We start from the raw sequence: 18,973 nt of genomic DNA, 5'->3' as shown, positions 1-18,973 counted from the left end.
GAATCTGTGGCCCAAGTTTCGCTGGTCGAAATTTTGTTATGTTTACATGCTTACAAACAAAATTGACGGACAAGATTAGTGTGGTTCATTCGTAACAGGTTGCAAATGCTATTTGAGTGTAGCTGTTTGAAAAATATTATATTATGTAATGTTCAGCACGAAAGATTAAATTAAGCAAAGTAAGATCCTTAGATCTTTGGACCAACTTTTCAGGCTAAGTGCCTGATTATAAAACAACAGCACTTCTTTTGATTCTTTATTCAACTACTCTTTTCCTCCTCCAATGACTAATCTTTATCTTTACACCAATTTCCACCATAAAAAAAAGATAGAATAAATTAAGTGATCGATCTAATCCTTAATCCAAATTCCAAAGCATGCAGTGGCCTTGTATGGGTGGTTGAGGTGGTAGTAACTTTCACTAAATTAATCCACTACTTTTGACCAAACAGTGTTGTGCACAAGGCCATCAATTATTTGGCTCCTCCACTTATAAAAGGAGTCCATGTACATGCCTTAGCTTACAATTCAAGCCTTACTTTCCCCACACCTTTTGTAACTGGCTATAGCGGAGAAAATGGCTCAGGGAAGGGGCAGTGCAAATCACATTGTAGCTCTTGGGGTTTTGCTTCTGCTTTGCATCCTCATTAATGGCCCGTTGGCCGTTCAATACCGTTGGCTGGACCAACGGAAAGACCTTCAAGGCAGGGGATGTGCTCGGTAAGTGGCTAAGCTTCTGAATGCCTGTTTGGCCTAACTTCTGCTTCTGATGCTCAATGCTTTGTTTCGCTCCTTTGTTGATCATGTAGTTCTTGTATTTAATATATAGTATTGAAACTTAGGATCCATTGACTAAACAACATGACTAACTGAATGGTTGCTGCTTTTCTATCAACTCGCAGTTTTCAAGTACAATCCAAACATACACAACGTGGTCGCGGTAAACGCCGCGGCCTACAAAAGCTGCACGGTTCCGGCGGGAGCTAGAGTGTTCAAGTCGGGAAACGACCGCATCAGGCTCCGAAAAGGCACTCACCGCTTCATCTGCGGCTCCGCCGGCCACTGCAACGCCGGAATGAAGATCGCCGTTACGGTGGTTTAGTTAACCTGAATGCTTAAATTTTCTACATAAAGATGGTTATGTTTGTTAATTACTATGTTGTGGCGATGGTTGTGCTCTCAGCTTTCAGATAATAAGCTGTTTTATCTCGCTTGTTAGAGTTTTCAATATGAAAGATTGGAATTAGCTATCTTACCATTGAGTTGGGTGAAATTGTTGAGTTTTTCTTCTTCTTTTTTTTTTTTTTTCCATACTTTGTACCTTTTTTTTCCGCTGCCCTGTCTTTTCCCTCACTCCCTGCTGCAGCAGCCGCTTCCACCCGGATGCGATATCTCTCTCTCTCTCTCTCTCTCTCTATTTCCGTCATTCTCAAATCCTACGGCATCCTCGTCGTCGTTTTCATTCACGACCATACCTTCTACCACAGCCTCACCTTCGTTATCTGTGCCATATCTGAGCCTGTGTTGTTTTTACTGCTGTCGATGTCAACAAAGGTGTGAGTGAGATAGGAAAGAGGAGCGTGATGTCGACGTGAGGAAGTGGAGATGAAGGAGGAAGAGAAAGTGGAAGGAAAAAGAGAAAAAGGGAAGACGAGAAAAAGGGAGATAAAAAAGGAGAAAGATGAACGAGAGTGAAATGAGAGATTTTGATTAGTTTATAAAAATTTAATCTAATCTGCAAAATTCAAAATAATCTATTTTTGTAAAAATGCAAAATTAGATAATTATTTATGCAAATTAGCACAGAACAATTCCTATTTGTGTGACAAAAATTGTTGGAAGTGAACCACCAGGATTATCATTATCATTATTATTATTATTATTATTATTATTATTATTATTGTTATTATTATTATTATGTCATGGGCTCGGCCCAGACCCAACATAATGCTAAATAGACAGGGCCCATCAGGCCCATAAGCTGCACCACTATAATTAATTGGTTCGTAAATCCAAAATTAGAGACATTTTTGGTTTTGCATTGTGTATATGCAGCTTGCGTGACAGGAACAGAAATTTCTTGGCTCTCTCTCTCTCTCTCAATTACCGAAGATAGTATAGTTGGTGTAGTCACTATAAAAGTGCCATCGAAGTAAAACTTTTTTAAAGAAGAATTATTTCTCTTCTTTTTTTTTAAAAAAAAATTTAAGATATTCTGAATAGTTTCTTGCTGCAGGAGATGTACAAATTTTAACCGAAAACTTATAATTATCGGGGAACGCATATTTCAACCTTTTATCACGTTAAAAGATCTTAGATATTCTAATTCAAATCTAATGGTTTTTGGAGTAAATAAAATGAAATTACTTTAAAAGCAAAACCAATTTGACAATTGATGGGTGCAGGGACGAAGCTATGTGTAGGCCCAAGGTGGCCATGGCCTCCCTCAACTTTTTAATATTTGCTTAATGGTTCTTCAAAGTTTTTTTTTTTTGTGGACCATGAATAGCTTTGCCTCCCCTAGTTTTTCAATATTTACTTAATAGTATGGTGCCGACATAACTCTCTCTCTCTTTCTCCTAATCTGTATACTCTTTTTATGGATGAAAATATAATAAAAACTTCTTGCTTATAGAGTCTTTTATAATATATTTCTCTACTCTAAAAATTTTATTTAATAATTTTTTAAAACTTTTATTTATCTTAGATAACCTCTTTTATTTGACTAAATCAAAAATTGTACTAAATTTAATAGCTATGATAATTTTATTTACTAAAAAACTAAAAAATTAGTGTTAGTTTAGTAAAATTTCTAAGTTATTTTAATGTAATAATATAAATAAAATAATTAGAAGTTAAACATCTGAAAATAAAAAAAAATAAAGTTCATACTTATACATTATTTATTTAATTAATAATTTTTAATAAAAAAAATTTAAATAGGAAAAATTTTGTTTATTATTTATTACTAAATTTTCTATTTAAATATATTTTGCCCCCCTCAAGATTGAATCCTAGCTTCGTCCCTGGATGGGTGATTAAAGGTGCCGCGAATTAATTTCATCGTTGCAATCACTATCCATCCACAGCATGGATCGTTTGAGTATGGATGCTGACTTATAAAAGGGACCGGTGCAGAGCACAAGGCTCTATAAATAAATGATATGATCACGATGCGTTTTCAGAATATATAGATGAGAGTAAAATTTGAACTAAAATGAAATTCATTATTTCGAAACTTTTGTAGAATTTTATGTTTACTATACGGGTTATACGAGCTTAATGATTTTCTGATTTCGAGATTAATTGGAGGTTAATTTGAACTTTACTTCCAAAATAAATAAGCAAAGGTTTGCATAAGTACCTCCCAAACTCTCTTTTTCTCCCTGTTTTGACGTAGCTTAATTTGTACGTTTCGTAAACTCCAAAAATCCTACATTCCGAAGTGGGTATGATCATGGTAAGGGTTCATATAATTAATTAAGAATGTAACATTCGAATCTTGACTTATCAAAAACAAATATCACGTTACCAACTTCTCAAAAATTTATTATGAAATAAGGTTTACTTTATCCTTGGTGCAACCAATTTAGTTGATATTTAAAACTAAGTATGATAGTAACGTGGATGCAAATATTTGAAAGATATTTAATGAACTAGATTACCTATATTAATTTTAACACCACGTAGTGACGCGCTATTAGAAAAGAAAATTATTACAACAATTAATACAACTTGTTTCCAATTAGCACATATAATTGACCATGCCAACACATTTACGTGTATTCAATTTTCCTTCAATTATTCACCACCTCCCTAACCCTTAGCTGTATTGGATATTCCATTTTATCTTCTTTCATATAATATTGGTCTAAATAAGTTTGAAATTTTCTCTCTCTCTCTCTCTTTCATATGGGAATTAGACTTAGTCTACCTCACTTGCATGTAGCCGGATAATAGTTACAAAAAAAAAAGAAAAAGAAAAGGCCACTTACTTACTGTTGTACATATATCTTTGTTTTTTTTTATGAGAAAAATCGCATGAGAGTAAAAGTTTATTTAAGCAATATGAGACGATATAGAGTTAGAAAAGTTCTCAAAAAAAAAAAAAGATCACACTGTATATTTTTTGGTGGATAGGCTAATTAATCAGCTTGCATAGTATTTCTGGAAAAGCGAGAATTCCATCCAACGAGAAAGCGTGACGTTTGTCGACAATGGGCCGGAGTGTTTTGAACTTCGCTCTAGCGTCCAAAATGATCGACTCGGATTGATTAGACCTCAAGCGGATCGTTTTAATAATTAATGCAGGGTTAATGGTTTGCATCTAACATATATTTTTGTTTCTAGTATGCATTGGTTGCTTATTTATTGATTATATATCTACGTTGAAAATGAAAAAACCGAATTGCCATATATGTATCAAATTATAACCTCATCGTTTGCCTCTTAATCAAAGATCTAAAAATTAAACTAAAATTCGCGGCGTCGCCCATTAAGTACATATTAAGCTAATAATAATCAGGACAAAAGTAATTAAACTGTCGTTTGAACTTATAATTATTGTAGAATAAGCATATACAAACTATTTTTAAATTTTAAACAATATTTGAAAATTTAAAAGAAAGCATTAATTACAAAATGGGTTTGGTTGTAAAATATATTTGCCAAATCTACTAAGAAAAAAAAAAAAAAGACTTGAAGGAGAAAGAGGTTATAATTAGATTTTTGTTTGAAAGATCGAACCCACAACAAGCAATTAAAATCGTAATAGAAAAACAAAAAATTTAAGTATTCGGAATTATAAATTTATTAGTTTATATCTGTGGTCCAAATTTGACCAACGTGTTGGCAACTAAGGTTTACGTAGTCAAATCGAATTAAGCGAGGCCTGCGCTTTTGTCCTTTACGATCGTTACGCAACCTCTATCTTAAAATTATTAATATATTATTTGACATATTAATTTTTTATTTTTATTAAAAATTATTTAAATTTATATCCATCTTAAAATGAAAGGCGTAAGATCTTCTTCTACCTTTTTAGTATACAAGAATGATTTTTCTGGGTCTAACACCAAACAAATTTTATTATATAACGTAACAAGATGAGAGATCACATCAAGAATTCGACAGAAAATTATATTTAAGGGAAAATATAAAAAAATATTAGTAAATTTTGATTCAGAGTGATAATATTTGATTAGATTGTTAGTTTTTTCTGTATAGAAAAATTGTTACGGAAAAAAAAAAAATCACCAAAGGTCGTTTTTAATAAAAGAGATTCTCGTCAGTTTAAAAGTGTGTTGGTGTCACCTAAAAAAGAGAATGAAAAAAAAAACGTGAAAGTTAATTGCAAAACTAGTTCCCCTACTTAATTCTACACAATTTTTATTTTAGTTTTAAACCTTTGTTCTTAGGATCAAATCTCTAGTTTAATATATGTTTTAACTAAATCCACGTCCTTAAAAAAATCATTAGCTTTAATAGAATTTAGGACGTGGTGAGGTTTGACGCTGACGAGGCATTTACATGACAAATATTGGTTGGCACTAACGTAATATTTTTTGCTTAGTTCACTGCATGATTAACTGTAAGACACAATATTTAGTATTGAGTGTTATCATCCTTTCATAATATTTTTACAACAACAAATAAAATATTTATTCATCAAACTTTTTTACGATATGTAATATACTCTAATAGCAATCGCAAACGAAGCCTAAGCATGGAATGCCTCCGCATTTGAATTGATAAAAACTTTAATTGAAATAAATAATAAAAAAAATTTTGACAACTATATTAAAAAAAAAAAAAAAGAAGCATGTCACGCTTTGGGACCAACATAGTAAATAACCCAATTAATAATGTCGACAATAACGATCTTAATTTTCGCATATGCTCCACAGCTACTTACAATCATGTACCACCAAGTCCCTTTCTAAGATATCATCGCCCCATCCCCAAACGCCGACACTTACATCAAGTCCCTTTCTGATTCATGTATTTTAAGATCCAACGTAATTTAAGTACAATAATATTAAAATTTTTCTGAAGTATAATTTTTTTATTATTTATTTTGATATAATTTATTTATTCTGAAAATTAAATTTAAATAATTTTTATTTATTTTGGTGTAACTTAATGCTAGTGTAACTAATTTTTTGAGTTCTCTTGTTTGTTTTGCTGTAAGTAAATGAATTTCATTGCCTCCTAAGTATAATTGTAAATTTACTCCCACAAAATTCAACACATTAAATAATTAAATTCTACATTATTATTTGAAGATAATCCTAACTCATTGTAAAGGAGGTAATTCTAATTCATTGTAGAGAAAAGTAGGGTTTAGGTTTTAGTATTTAATTAAATTTTTAAAAAAGCTTGAGTGTGGTAGAATTTGAGTTCGACACTTTAGAGAAAAAAGTCGAGAATAGGTGAAATGGAGATCTAACGTAACTTAAGTTATATTATTTTTTTGACTTACACTAGGGCGTTTGGATTGACGAATCTGTAGATCCAACGTAACTCAAGCATAGTGGTGTTTGAGTTTTCCTGAAGTGTAATCATTTTCTATTGTTTGTTTTGACGTAACTCGTACCATCTGAAATTTAAATTCAATTACTTCTTCTGTTTGTTTTGATTTATTTGGTGTTGATGAAATTAGTTTTTTGAGTTCTATTATTTATTTTGATATAAATAAGTGGATCCCGTTATCTCCTGAATATAATGGTAAACTTACTCCTATAAAATTTAATTTATTAAATAATTAAGCTTTTTATTATTATTTAAAGATAATTTTAATTTATTATAAATAAGATAATTCTAACCTATTATAAAGAAAATGGAGTTTAGATTTTACTATTTAATAAATTTTTCAGAAAAAGTTGAGTATGTCAGAAGTCGAGTTGGGTATTTTCGAAAGAGAAATCGAGAATAGATGAAGTGGAGGTCTAACGTAACTTGACGCTATATTTTTTATTTACACCAAAACAAATATTGAAAGTAATGAAACTTAAGTTCCATCCCCTACTTATATCAAAACAAATGGCCTCTAGGTGAAAGTGATGAAACTTGAGCTCCACCAACCTACTTGTACCAAACCAAACAGCCAAATATTTTAGTCACAACAAGCTAGGACCCATCAATTGAACAATACTTAATTCTTCTCTCCAGCCACCCATGTGCGGCTAATTCCGCGTTCCATCTCAAACTACTACTCCTATAAATACAGCAATTCCGACCCAAACTCATCGACTCAATCTCTCTTATCTATCTATCTCTCTCTCTCGTTTATCCCTAACTGACTATATAGCCTAATATACTTAACAATGTCTTACCCGGCAAAGAAGGTCGAGGACGAGCCCGTGACCGGAACTCCGGTCGGCGTCAGCGCCCCCCCAGTGCAGGGCGCCGTCGGGGAGTGGTCGACCGGCCTCTGCGATTGCTTCGAAGATTTTGGCAACTGTAATTTCTTCTCCTCTTCGCCTCTTCTTTCTTGAACTTTGTGAAATGATCCTGTATTTTAACATGATTTTTTGATTTATTTTCGTACGTGTTGTTATTACAGGTTGCTTGACTTGCTGGTGCCCCTGCATCACGTTTGGCCGCATTGCAGAGATCGTGGATAGAGGCTCCACCTGTAAGTGCTTCCTCAATGCAAGGATATAGCTAGTAGATATCAAGTTCTTAAGGTTAATGGTTTTTTTTTTTCTTTTTCTTTTTTTTCTTATATTAAATGAAGCATGCGGAACGAGCGGAGCGCTTTACGCACTGATAATGTCCCTGACGGGTTGCCAATGGATATACTCTTGTATGTACCGGTCGAAGCTGCGGGCGGAGTACAACCTGCCGGAATCTCCCTGCTGCGACTGCTGCATCCACTTCTGCTGCGAGCCCTGCGCATTGTGCCAGCAGCACAGGGAGCTCACAAACCGCGGTTTCGACGTCGCCTTAGGTCTCTCTCCCTCTCTCATGCCTCTCTATGTTTGAGCAAAGCTAGGCAAGGCAAACGAACACATTTTGGATCATAAACAGTCGACGGTTTTTTGAGCTCTCATGCTTTATTTTATCAAATATAAATTGAAAGACTTAAGCTTTTGGAACGGTGGTATAAATTGTAATGTGTTTATGAAATCCTTAATCAATTTAGAATGGTTTAGTTTTGCTCTATCTAAACCAAATACTAATAGTAGATCAAAACTTTGATAATACAGGGTGGAATCTCAACATGGAACGGAGGGGAGGCGGAGGAGCGGTCAACCCACCGGGCATGCAGCAGGGCATGACTCGTTAAAAGATGCTTTAAATTGTGTCCCAAATCTCCGGTGCCCGGTGTTACGATATTTACGCAAATTGCCCTTATATGTATATGGTTTGGTCGTGTGTGTGCATCTGTTTACCAGTTCGCTTTGATTTGTTTTTCGTTTATTTCGTTTGGTTTGGATTGAAGAGGTCCGATCTCAATAAAACGAGTACGTTTTCTTCGTGTATCTTTTTATGAAATTAATTTAAAATTTTCTAACTACTTAACGCTTTTCACTTCAATTTAACATGAAAAAAAATGATGGTATAAATGGTCATTCCTACCAAACAGCTAAAAAATGGTATGAAACAGCTTCTTTTTTTTTTTGTGCCTACCTGATCCCAGTTAATCGTTTTATTTTTATTTATTTTTCATGTAACACCATACATTATTAACATTACTGTCAATTTCGTAATATTTTTAATAGGATAGAAATCATACCGAGATTTACTGGTCCAAACTACAAAAAAAAAAGAAGAAAGCCCAATAGTGATGCGAATTTTCAATTGTTCATTGACATCTATGATACACGAACTCCCCTATTCTTACAAGAATTTAACTCACTCATTTTCCTTTTATCCCTCATTCTTAAGCTGAAACATTCATTTCTAGATATAATAAATAGTTAACACTGGACTTAAGCTTCAGGAGAAACCTATCTAAGACAGAAGCTTCAGCAAAAACCTTCACCTTCAATTCATGGCATAGGGTAGATGTACTTCACATCAATATTGACCTAGACCACATAATTGGTTGTCGTTAGGGGTGGAACTGGGCCCGGGCCTAAACAAGGCCTGGCCTGATGAGTCATGTTTGGGCCGGGCTTTGGATATTAAAAATATAACTTTAGTTCAGCCGAGGTTAAAAATTTAGGACCGAAATATTTTAGGCCTATTTGGAGATATCCAAGCCCTGCCCGAGCCCGACCAAAAATCAGGATATATTAATTATCAAAATAAAATATTTAATTATATATATATATATATATATATAGGCTAGGGCTACTATACTCTTATGAGTATAGAACCCCTTGTACTCATAAATTTTTAACCGTTGATTGATGAGATGTGTGGTTAGGATGATGGTGGTCCCCACTTAGAATGATAGTGATCCCTTAGGGTTGAGTGGGTAGTTGGTTGAATAGTATGATCTAACAGGTAGAAATGATTCATGGAATAAATCTAAAGGCCGAAACTTATGAGTATAAGGAGCCAATACTCATAAAAGTATAGTAGCCCAGACTATATATATATATATATATATATATATATATATATATATATATATAATATATATATAATATATATATAAATTATGCTATTATACTATCAATAGTACCAAACCCTTGGTACTATTGAGTTTTCGGCCGTTGGATGAAAGGATGTGCGGTTAGGATGATAGTGGTCCCCGGTTAAATTGTAGTGGTCCCCTAGGGTTGAGGGTGGTTGTTACTAGTATAATCTAACGCGGTGGAAATGATAAGCTGTTAGATCTAACGGTAGAAAACTTAATAGTACCAAGGGCTTGGTACTATCAATAGTATAGTAGCCGGACTCTATATATATATATATATATATAAGGGAAAAATGATGTAGTATATCATATATAGTATATATTGTTATTAATGATATATATATTTATATATATGAGGATATATTATACATTAACAAAATATTTAATTCCATATTAGGATATATTAAATAGTATTATTATATATAATTAATTAATTCTACATATCTATAAATAAATATATTGTACATATTATTATATAGAACTAATTAGTTATCTACATAACACTTACTAAATATATATTATTTTAAAATTTTTTTAAAAATTAATTAGACATTCTATGTACATAACTTAAGGATAAAGGTAAAATTTTAAAATACCATAATGCTCGTTTAAAAAATCACATATGCCCTAATTAATTAAATGTTTTATACTTCTATTCTTACGTGAGAAATTCCTATCCTACATAAGTGGATAATTATTGGTAGACATTAATGGTATTATATTTGGTGTTAGATACAAATTTTTTGATGTGATCAAATCCCAATAAAAATAAGTATTTTATTTTAATTTTATACAATAAAAGCATTTATGCATTATATAATAAATGCATAAAATGGGCCTCCACAAAGTCCGATGAATATTCGGCATTGGGCTGGAGTTGGGCCGGGCCTTTATTTTTTTAAAAAAGGCAAAAGCCCAACCCAAAGCCTAATATTTTTTTTTGGGCCGAGCTTGCACATAGTATTATCCAACCAAACCTGGCCCAGTTCCACCCGTAGTTGTCGTGCATCGGCTTTTTTAGAAAGATTGAACTCTGCAGCTGATAAATGAACAAGACCTATCTATGTCTCTGAAACAATCTGCAGTGTGTGAATCAGCCTCTTTAACTGGTTCAAGATACCAACCAGAATAAGAAGTAACTTATACTAGGAGGAAATGTTTTTTTTTTTTTTCCTGAAATGTATTTTTAAAGTTATACAGTTTGAAGAGAAAAAGAAATCAGCATGAGTAACAACCAATATTCTACTACAGACTAAGGTCAAGAAAACAGAATTAAGAGATTCCAAACATTGCGATGCAATCATGTAAAGATGAAAATAAGATTTCAGGTGATCAGATCCGTTTTAGAAGGCACAATAGGAGAGAATGGTTAACTAACTGACGTTTAGGTACTAAACATTTATATCTAGTCACATAAATAGTCATATTTACTTCGTGCATCAAAGCAGATAGAAATACTATAAGAAACTCTCAGTTAGTGCCGAAATCTGATAAACATAATTCAACAGAAATAAAAAAGACGTGTAATCGGAAGTGCATGTAGCTGACGCCAGCAGAGTAAACCTAAGAAGCAAAATGTATGCGAATTGAGTGAGTGATACCTTTCGGCAAAGTGCGGACTCACTCTGCTTAAAGTCTTTAGCAGCCCATTTGCCGCATGCTTCTTGAACCCTACAAGCAAGAGTTATACAAATCAACGACTCGTTCATATATTACCTAATTAGAAAAAGAACAAGCAGATATTGAATAGGTTAAATATGTTGGACATACCTACATAATTTGTCTGATTACAGATTGATTCTTCACCAAACCAACACTTTTATAAATTCCAGCAATAGATAATGATATTCACCAAAAGAGGGATTCTCCCAATTCATCCAAAAACTGATACTGTATGTCATATGTTGCATCCATAGGACTTGATATAGATCATCCTACTCTGCACCTAGCGAGATTTGGAGTGCAAATTCTAAGGCGAATCACATAGTTGAACCACTCTGGATGTTTAGATGCATAATGTCATGGGCGCGCATGATCTGCTCCAAGAGTGAACAGTTCAGATTGATTTCTCTGATTCCATTAAACATTGATTTAAGCCAAGGTTGATGCTCCGTCGCAAATCGGTGAAATTCAGCTGAAACTTCAATGATCAAATTCAAAACCGTACCTTCGTTTCGTCCCCACAATTTGATCACCGGTTCTCAATTCTCATCGAAGAGAACTTTATAAAACCTCTTCCTCTCCTCCCTCTTTTCCACAGTATCCAACGCCGACACTTGGTCACAATCCTCCTCTTCTTTCACCTGCTTTGAAACAATCTCCCCTCTCTTCCTCCTCTTCTCCAAATTCGCAAGCTGCCGCCGCCTTGAAGTGCTCCAGCTTAACAATGGAGAGCTTCTTATACAGTGTTAGAGAGAGAAGCTCGTGGACGACTCCGACCGCGCGCTTCTCACTATCCGCCATGGCGGGCGATGCCGCCCAATCCTCGGCGTAGGGCGACACGTAGGGGGTGCCCTCGTTGAACTCGTCGAAGCGCGCGCGCGATCGGACCCAGCTGTGGGGGAGCGAGCACACGAAGCGCGGCGGCGGCGCCTCCGCCCCGCTAGCGGCGGCGGCGGCCTCGACGGCGGATACGGCGAGGTCGGGGGCCCAGCGGGCGAGCTCGATCTCCATGGCGCTGCAGGGGCCGTAGGGGTTGACGAGGCGGAAGAGGTCGGGGTGGTTTGGGAGGAGGCGGAGGAGGTAGTCGTCGGGGAGGCCGAGGGCGCGCTTGAGCTCGCCGAGCTTCGCGACGCGGATGCGGCGGTCGCGGGCGAGCATGAGGAGCTTGGCGAGGCGCCGCGCCATGGCGGGCTCGGACGCGTCGAGCGCCGCCTCCTCCTCGGCGACGAGCGCCGCCATGCGCTTGGTGAAGCCGAAGAAGAGCTCGCCATCGCCGCCGCCGCCGCCGCCGCCGGGGTCGGGGAAGGTGTCGAAGCAGGAGGGGTACTTGCGGAGCCAGTTGAGGGCGCGGCCGCGCTGGTCTAGGGTTTTGTACATGCGCTGGAGGGATCGGACGGGGGCGACGCGGGAGGGGAGGCGGAGGAGGAGGTGCTTGATCTGGTTGTTGACGATCCAGCGGCGGTTGCGGAAGAGCGCCGCCTCGAGGGCCGGGTCCTTCTTCATCGACCACACGGCGAGGCCACGTCGTTGGAGGAGGAGGAAGAAGAAGACGGAAGGGGAGGAGACTAGGGTTTGGATCGCGGGCTTCGTCTTCGTCGCCATCGCCATGGTTGATGATGGAGCTCGGAGCCTCGGCTTCGAATGATGATCCTATTGGGCTCACTTGCTTTTTTACATTCAACCATTTGGGCTGGCCCGATAATTTGGTGCACGTTCGGCCCAATTTACTGTAAAGTAGAAAATCGTTAATCATATAGGCCCAGCGTACAGTAGAGGCGGAGATGCTTAAACTATGGGCGCGCAAGGGGTTTACGGATTATGAGGGAGAGCATATTCGGTTCCGGTTGGTGGAGGAGGTCTACGTCATGACACACTTATACCTCGTCAACTATCTCAGTCTATTATATATATATTTTTTAAAAATATAATAATAATAATAATAATAGTATATTTTTGAATTATGCTGAAATAGATAAATTTCAAAAAAAATTTCTAATAGGCTAAAAATACCACATCAATAATATAATTGTTACATTCTATATTTTTTTCGGTAGATAAGCCAACTGCTGAATATCGTATTTAACGGAGCAAATAGAAATCGACCATAATAGCTAATAATGCAGTGCGCTATACATGCAAAGGTGTAGATCATTTACCTTTCCGCATAGGAACATATCCATTGAGCAAAAAAAAGTCTAATATATGATAGTTATATTATTATTAGTGTGATATCTCTAACCAATCAAATTATATTCTTAAATTTTATTTTATTCTATTATAAATTTTAAAAAATATTTTTATTATATTTATTTTAAAAAAAATACAATTAGTAGATTATAAATGATACGGTGGGACTGTTTTATTAAAGACTTCTGTGAGCCACTCGCCAATAATCCAGTTTAGCGCACGCGACCTGCGACTGTGGGCCGCAGGGCTTTCGTCACTCGTCAGCTTGAAGAAGCTCTCTACCCACTTTTTCTTTTGCCCCGACTTCTTACCTTTTCGAACTCCGTCCTCGGTGAGAATTCTTTTCCCAATCGTTTTCATTTTATCTTTCAATTGCTTTCGATCTTATTAATTCCACTGCAAAATTCTCAGTACTCGCTTCTTGGTTTTTTTTTAGTTAATATAGTATTTATTCATCAGCCTTGTGCGAGAAACGCAGTGTTTTGAGGAACTTTTACATTCTATGTCCTTCGGAATGATCCAAAATCCAGTTTTTATGTTACACTTTGATCGAAATCGACTGCGATCGGAGCTATTCTGATCGATCATCTTTTGTAGCTAGGTTCCGGTTAATCTAACCTATCGACGCAATCTATCACTTGTGGTCACTCGTTGTCGAGCCCAATAGAACACGCCGGTGATCGCTCGTTGTTATTATCAGAGTGGCTTTTACTATGTCGAAACTAAAATTCCTTGAATCCACTTTAAGATATCAATATCACTGTTGTTTCTTCTTATCCTCTATTGTCCCTTTTGAAATTGATTTCGCCATTGATGCGGCATACGTATTTGTAGAACTCATAGCAAAAGATTGCGATTGTTTAGCAAAGATCCGTGCTTCTTAATTGTCGACTTAGTTTAGCAAGTAGTCTTTTGGATAAAAGTACATATGAATTTTTCGCTACGTGATTCTCGTGTTAGAAAATGAGCGACGAAAGTGGGACTGCTGAAATTGGCAATCGGTCTGTTCCTCGGCTGAACGAAAGAATTCTGTCATCTATGTCGAGGAGATCAGTAGCTGCACATCCTTGGCATGACCTCGAAATAGGTACTTTGTTTAACACAATCTCGCGACTGGTCATTTTTAGTGGCTTGGTATCAGCTTACAAGTTGTGAGCTACAACAATTGCAGGTCCCGGAGCTCCTACTGTTTTCAATGTTGTAAGTTTCTTTTCTTTTTTTTCGTTTAATCGTTTAGCACTCCGGGTATTCATATTCTCTGACATCGTGATATTGCTTCCCTTTCCAAACAAGATTTCCCCTTTTTTTCAGCGAACTTAATTTTCCGATCATCATGAATGGTTATTGTTCCTAAATGTAAATTTATGTTTTACAGTTTCAAAGCTGGAGGCGAATTAGCCTAATTTAACAAAATTTAGATGCAATTGACATACTTTAATATCAGAACATGCTGAACGGTAATTTAGCCGAATCACTTAATAATGTTTCCTATGCCGAAGTATGATTTGCATCGGTCGACTGTTTCAATGATGAGGACTTCATAGAATGTAAATTGCAGTTTTTGCCTTCACATGCATCGTAAATTAGTTTAAAACATAAAGTATCACTAAGTAGAACAGGCATGCACTTCATTACATTTGTGTGCTTCTCTTACTGTAAGTTGCCCTTTTCGCTTACAATGAACAAAAGCAATGTTTCAGGGTTATATTTACTTCATCTTTCCTTCTTGTCCCATGTAGGTTGTGGAGATAACAAAAGGAAGCAAAGTGAAATATGAACTCGACAAGAAAACCGGGTTAATAAAGGTATGCACAAGTTTTATCACGCCGCTTAGAACTCAAAAGTAGACTCTCTTAAATATTTCCTTTAGTGATCATATAAGCCCCTATATTTTGTTCAGTTTTTAGTTTTTAGGAAGCTTTCCCATATTACTGCATTCCAAAGGATACAACAATAATTGCATGCTGTCCCCCACCTTACTAAGTTGTCAAAATATTTCCTTTTTCCCCATATAGTAAGAAAGTTGCATTAGGACACCCTGTTGTATACGTATCATCAGAACTCAAATCACTTTTAACAGGCAAAATTCATGTTATTTCTAAGAAATGTAACTTTGTCGATGAATCCAGGTTGATCGGGTCTTGTACTCATCAGTCGTCTATCCTCATAATTATGGTTTCATACCTCGGACGCTTTGTGAAGATAGCGATCCGATGGATGTTCTGGTCCTGATGCAGGTTGGTGAGAAACTTTTTATCACTTTTTGACACCTACAATCTTAAGCATGCCGAAGCTATGTATGTGTAAAGTCTTAATATTGACTGTAATGGGTATCTATCTGTTCTTCCATGCTATCACGCTCAGGAACCAGTCATTTCTGGTTGTTTTCTTCGAGCCAGAGCCATCGGACTTATGCCCTTGATTGATCAGGTAAGGTGTTTTTCTAGTACTCTGAACAAAAATGTGTAATTGTATATATTGTTCATGTTCACGAATGCATGCGTGTATTAATTGTGCCGTTGACCTTGTAATAGGGGGAGAGAGATGATAAAATCATTGCAGTGTGTGCTGATGATCCTGAATACCGTCATTACAATGATCTTAAGGAGCTTTCTCCTCATCGCCTCGCAGAGATTCGGCGCTTCTTTGAAGATTGTATGCAACTTTTAGAAATTTTACTTCTTTTAACGTACGTAATTTGATACCATGATGATAATTATATACTTAATCAACAAATCTTAACCAATTTCAGATAAAAAGAATGAGAACAAAGAGGTGGCAGTCAATGACTTCTTGCCGGCAGAAGCTGCCTTTCAGGCCATCCAGTACTCCATGTGAGTTCATAATATAATTTTAATTTTATTTCAATAATTAACACTAATTATATTCTGCTGCTTCTGCTTGCAGGGATCTTTATGCCCAGTATGTCTTGGAGACATTGAGGCGTTAATTTAAATTCGCAATCCGATGCTGATTCCGGATACATGACGATGAATAAGCATGAAATTACGTGACGATGAATAAGCATGAAATTAAGCTATGACTTGTTTGCTTGATTTTCCAAACTTATGCGAAACGGATGTATAACTTGTGCCATGTTTAGCTTGATTATTAAACTGGTGGGTGATGGAAAAATAATAACCCCCTACAAATATATTATTAACTTATACAATCTGTTCTCATGAACATCTTTGGAATGTATTTATCAAGTAGAAATATTTCAAATTTGGCTCAAACCTTATTGAAACTAAGCTTACTGTTATGGCTAATACATGATTAATACATTCAATACACTCGCAGAGATGTTAATTATTTGGGGATTAAATCATGTTTATCGGGTCATGCCTTGCTGCGTCGGTGGCGGCATCGGCATGGTTGGTGCTGCGTACCCTTGCTTCTCCATGTTTGCCAGCCATCCTGAAGGGGCAAAAAAAAAAAAAAAAAAAAGCACCAAATTAATCAAATTCCATCAAGAGCTACTAAAACAATAATGAAGTTTTTAGAACCTATTGTGTAGATTCTACAGGTATGGTGGAATCATAACTTTGTGTTATATCGCTTCCTATCTCTCGGATTTGGAAAGTGTGAGAAAGTCAAGCGATGATCACTTCACACGTAAAGGCATGTAGTTTGCTAGTGCTTTTTTTAATTTGAGTCAAAACTCACAGCTCAGAATACACCAATTACCAAATAAAAGTCAAGCCTCGTTATAAGTTATTTATTGCTTTGTTTGGATCCAAACTCGAAGCCCTGGATAGGTGTTACGAATTCGGAGTACTTTTCGATCATATATATATATATATATACGGCCCTATCTGGGCACCGAATTCTAAACAAGAGGTACTAGAAGTTTCATTGGTATTCTAAATTACAATAGAAGTAGATATTGTTAGCGCGTCTTTCAGAATAAGTTTAGAGAGGGAGATCGACAGATCTAACCAATTTCCATGTCGAAGCCGCGGCGCTTGAGCTCTCGGTATTCCTGGCAGAGGGCGCACTGCTCGCAGAAGCAGTGGACGCAGCAGTCGCCGCAGGGCCTCTTCTGCAGGGAGTACAGGGCCCTCATCTTCGACCGGTAGAAGCACGAGTACAAGCACTGGCACCCCGTCACGCACATTATCAGCGTGTACAGCGCCCCGCTTGTCCCGCATGCTTCAATTCCAAATTTTTCGTCGTCGTCATCATCATCATCATCATCATCGCATAATCATATAATTCTCCAAAATCAAAAAGAAAGAGAAAGAAATGGACATATTTGTAGCTGTAACTTGTGAACTTACAACTGGATCCTTTATCGACGATCTCCGCGATCTTGCCAAAGGTAACACACGGACAGAAGCAAGTCATACAACCTAAACAAATTTCAAAAACAGCAAACATAAATAAGCTCGATCGTGTATATTAGTTTTGTATTTGTTGCGAATTATAAATTTGAAAAAGAAGGGGGCTGGTATGTATGGTGTATGTAATATTATACAGTTGCCGACGTCGTCGCAGCAGTCGCATAGGCCGGTGGACCACGCCACGGATTCCGGCGGGGTATGGATTTCGAGAGCACTGGGCACCATCGACGGTGCGTAGTATTCGCTGTTGGTGCTCATCGGAAAACCCGTCGCGTGCGGCGGCGGATAATTTGGCTTGGATTGATACATGGCGAAAAAGAGAGAGGCGAAAAAAAAAGAGAAACGAGTGGAAACTTAAGTTGAAGGTGTGATGTCTCCTTTGCAAAAGGAAACAAAGTGTACATATATAGGCAAATGAACGGTGACGTGTAACCAATCAGTGCGTCCCTTCCGGGTCACGTCTTGTGTACACTACGTGCATCTCTACAATTGTGCACCGCCAGTGTATGCATCTTTTACTATATCTTTGATTCTTAATTTTCACCAATGAATGGACCGTGCATAAATGTGCGAATGCACTGGGTGCATCTTAGAATGGGGTCCATCTCCGACAACCGCGTTAGAAGAATCATACTGGTAGGTCCATTACTATTGTTAATTATTATTGTAAATTTGGATATATTAGTCGCTTTTTTTAAAAAATATATATATATATCCTTGGATATACTCTCTTTTGTAAATTGGATCAAATTAGCCTTGATTTGGACTTATTTAACGGCCGTACATTATATAGCGTAAAAATTATTATCTGAAATAGCTATCTCATAAATATATCGAAATTTAAACACGGTTTTCGCATTTGAAAGAAAAAAAAAAAAATGGTTCAAACATTCAGATTTGAGACAAATAATTTAGTTCGACATCTCTCTAAATTTCTCGGAGCTGCATTTTTATTTTAAAAATAGAAAGGTAAATGATATGCACCTAACAAATATAACGATTATCCAAGGGGAGGAAATTAACAGATAAAAATTTGAGCATCTTTTTCTGGGTCCTTGGTTTCAGTCCTGTATCATCATTTCCATGATGTTTTACGCGTACATTACTGTGGAAAAGACCACGAAGTAATGTAAGTATGTAAACAAGTTTACAAAACGTAAGCCACGGGTTTGTCATATCCTCCTCATAA

At 36.5% G+C, this 18,973-nt stretch overlaps 4 protein-coding genes and 1 pseudogene across 4 annotated transcripts; 3 read left to right on the top strand and 2 right to left on the bottom strand.

The window, feature by feature from the left end:
• Positions 442-1,273, top strand: LOC109711404 (annotated as a pseudogene).
• Positions 6,949-13,141, bottom strand: LOC109711900 (protein ROOT PRIMORDIUM DEFECTIVE 1). Its single transcript, XM_020235254.1, is given in 4 exon segments — positions 6,949-7,992; positions 11,194-11,263; positions 11,363-11,957; positions 11,959-13,141. Coding segments are annotated over 2 exon segments (1,068 nt in total). The 5' UTR covers positions 12,863-13,141; the 3' UTR covers positions 6,949-7,992; positions 11,194-11,263; positions 11,363-11,793.
• On the top strand, positions 7,296-8,488 carry LOC109711899 (cell number regulator 10-like). The gene is made up of 4 exons (XM_020235253.1): positions 7,296-7,461; positions 7,565-7,636; positions 7,739-7,951; positions 8,211-8,488. The coding sequence occupies exons 1-4, from the start codon at positions 7,326-7,328 to the stop codon at positions 8,288-8,290; spliced, it is 501 nt and encodes a 166-aa protein (XP_020090842.1). The 5' UTR covers positions 7,296-7,325; the 3' UTR covers positions 8,291-8,488.
• Positions 13,615-16,627, top strand: LOC109711604 (soluble inorganic pyrophosphatase 1-like). The gene is made up of 9 exons (XM_020234744.1): positions 13,615-13,772; positions 14,402-14,528; positions 14,613-14,641; positions 15,181-15,246; positions 15,571-15,678; positions 15,806-15,871; positions 15,976-16,096; positions 16,194-16,275; positions 16,349-16,627. Exons 2-9 carry the CDS (start codon positions 14,405-14,407, stop codon positions 16,389-16,391), a joined length of 639 nt encoding a protein of 212 aa, XP_020090333.1. The 5' UTR covers positions 13,615-13,772; positions 14,402-14,404; the 3' UTR covers positions 16,392-16,627.
• LOC109711605 (cell number regulator 2-like) lies at positions 16,566-18,174 on the bottom strand. The gene is made up of 4 exons (XM_020234745.1): positions 17,919-18,174; positions 17,722-17,793; positions 17,381-17,593; positions 16,566-16,858 (listed from the first exon to the last, which is right to left on the bottom strand). Exons 1-4 carry the CDS (start codon positions 18,091-18,093, stop codon positions 16,773-16,775), a joined length of 546 nt encoding a protein of 181 aa, XP_020090334.1. The 5' UTR covers positions 18,094-18,174; the 3' UTR covers positions 16,566-16,772.

The sequence above is a fragment of the Ananas comosus genome, linkage group 6, assembly GCF_001540865.1.
Source record: "Ananas comosus cultivar F153 linkage group 6, ASM154086v1, whole genome shotgun sequence".
In the NCBI taxonomy this organism is placed as follows: Eukaryota; Viridiplantae; Streptophyta; class Magnoliopsida; order Poales; family Bromeliaceae; genus Ananas; species Ananas comosus.
Note: the sequence above shows the minus strand (reverse complement) of the source record. Positions and strands in the feature narration are given on the sequence as shown.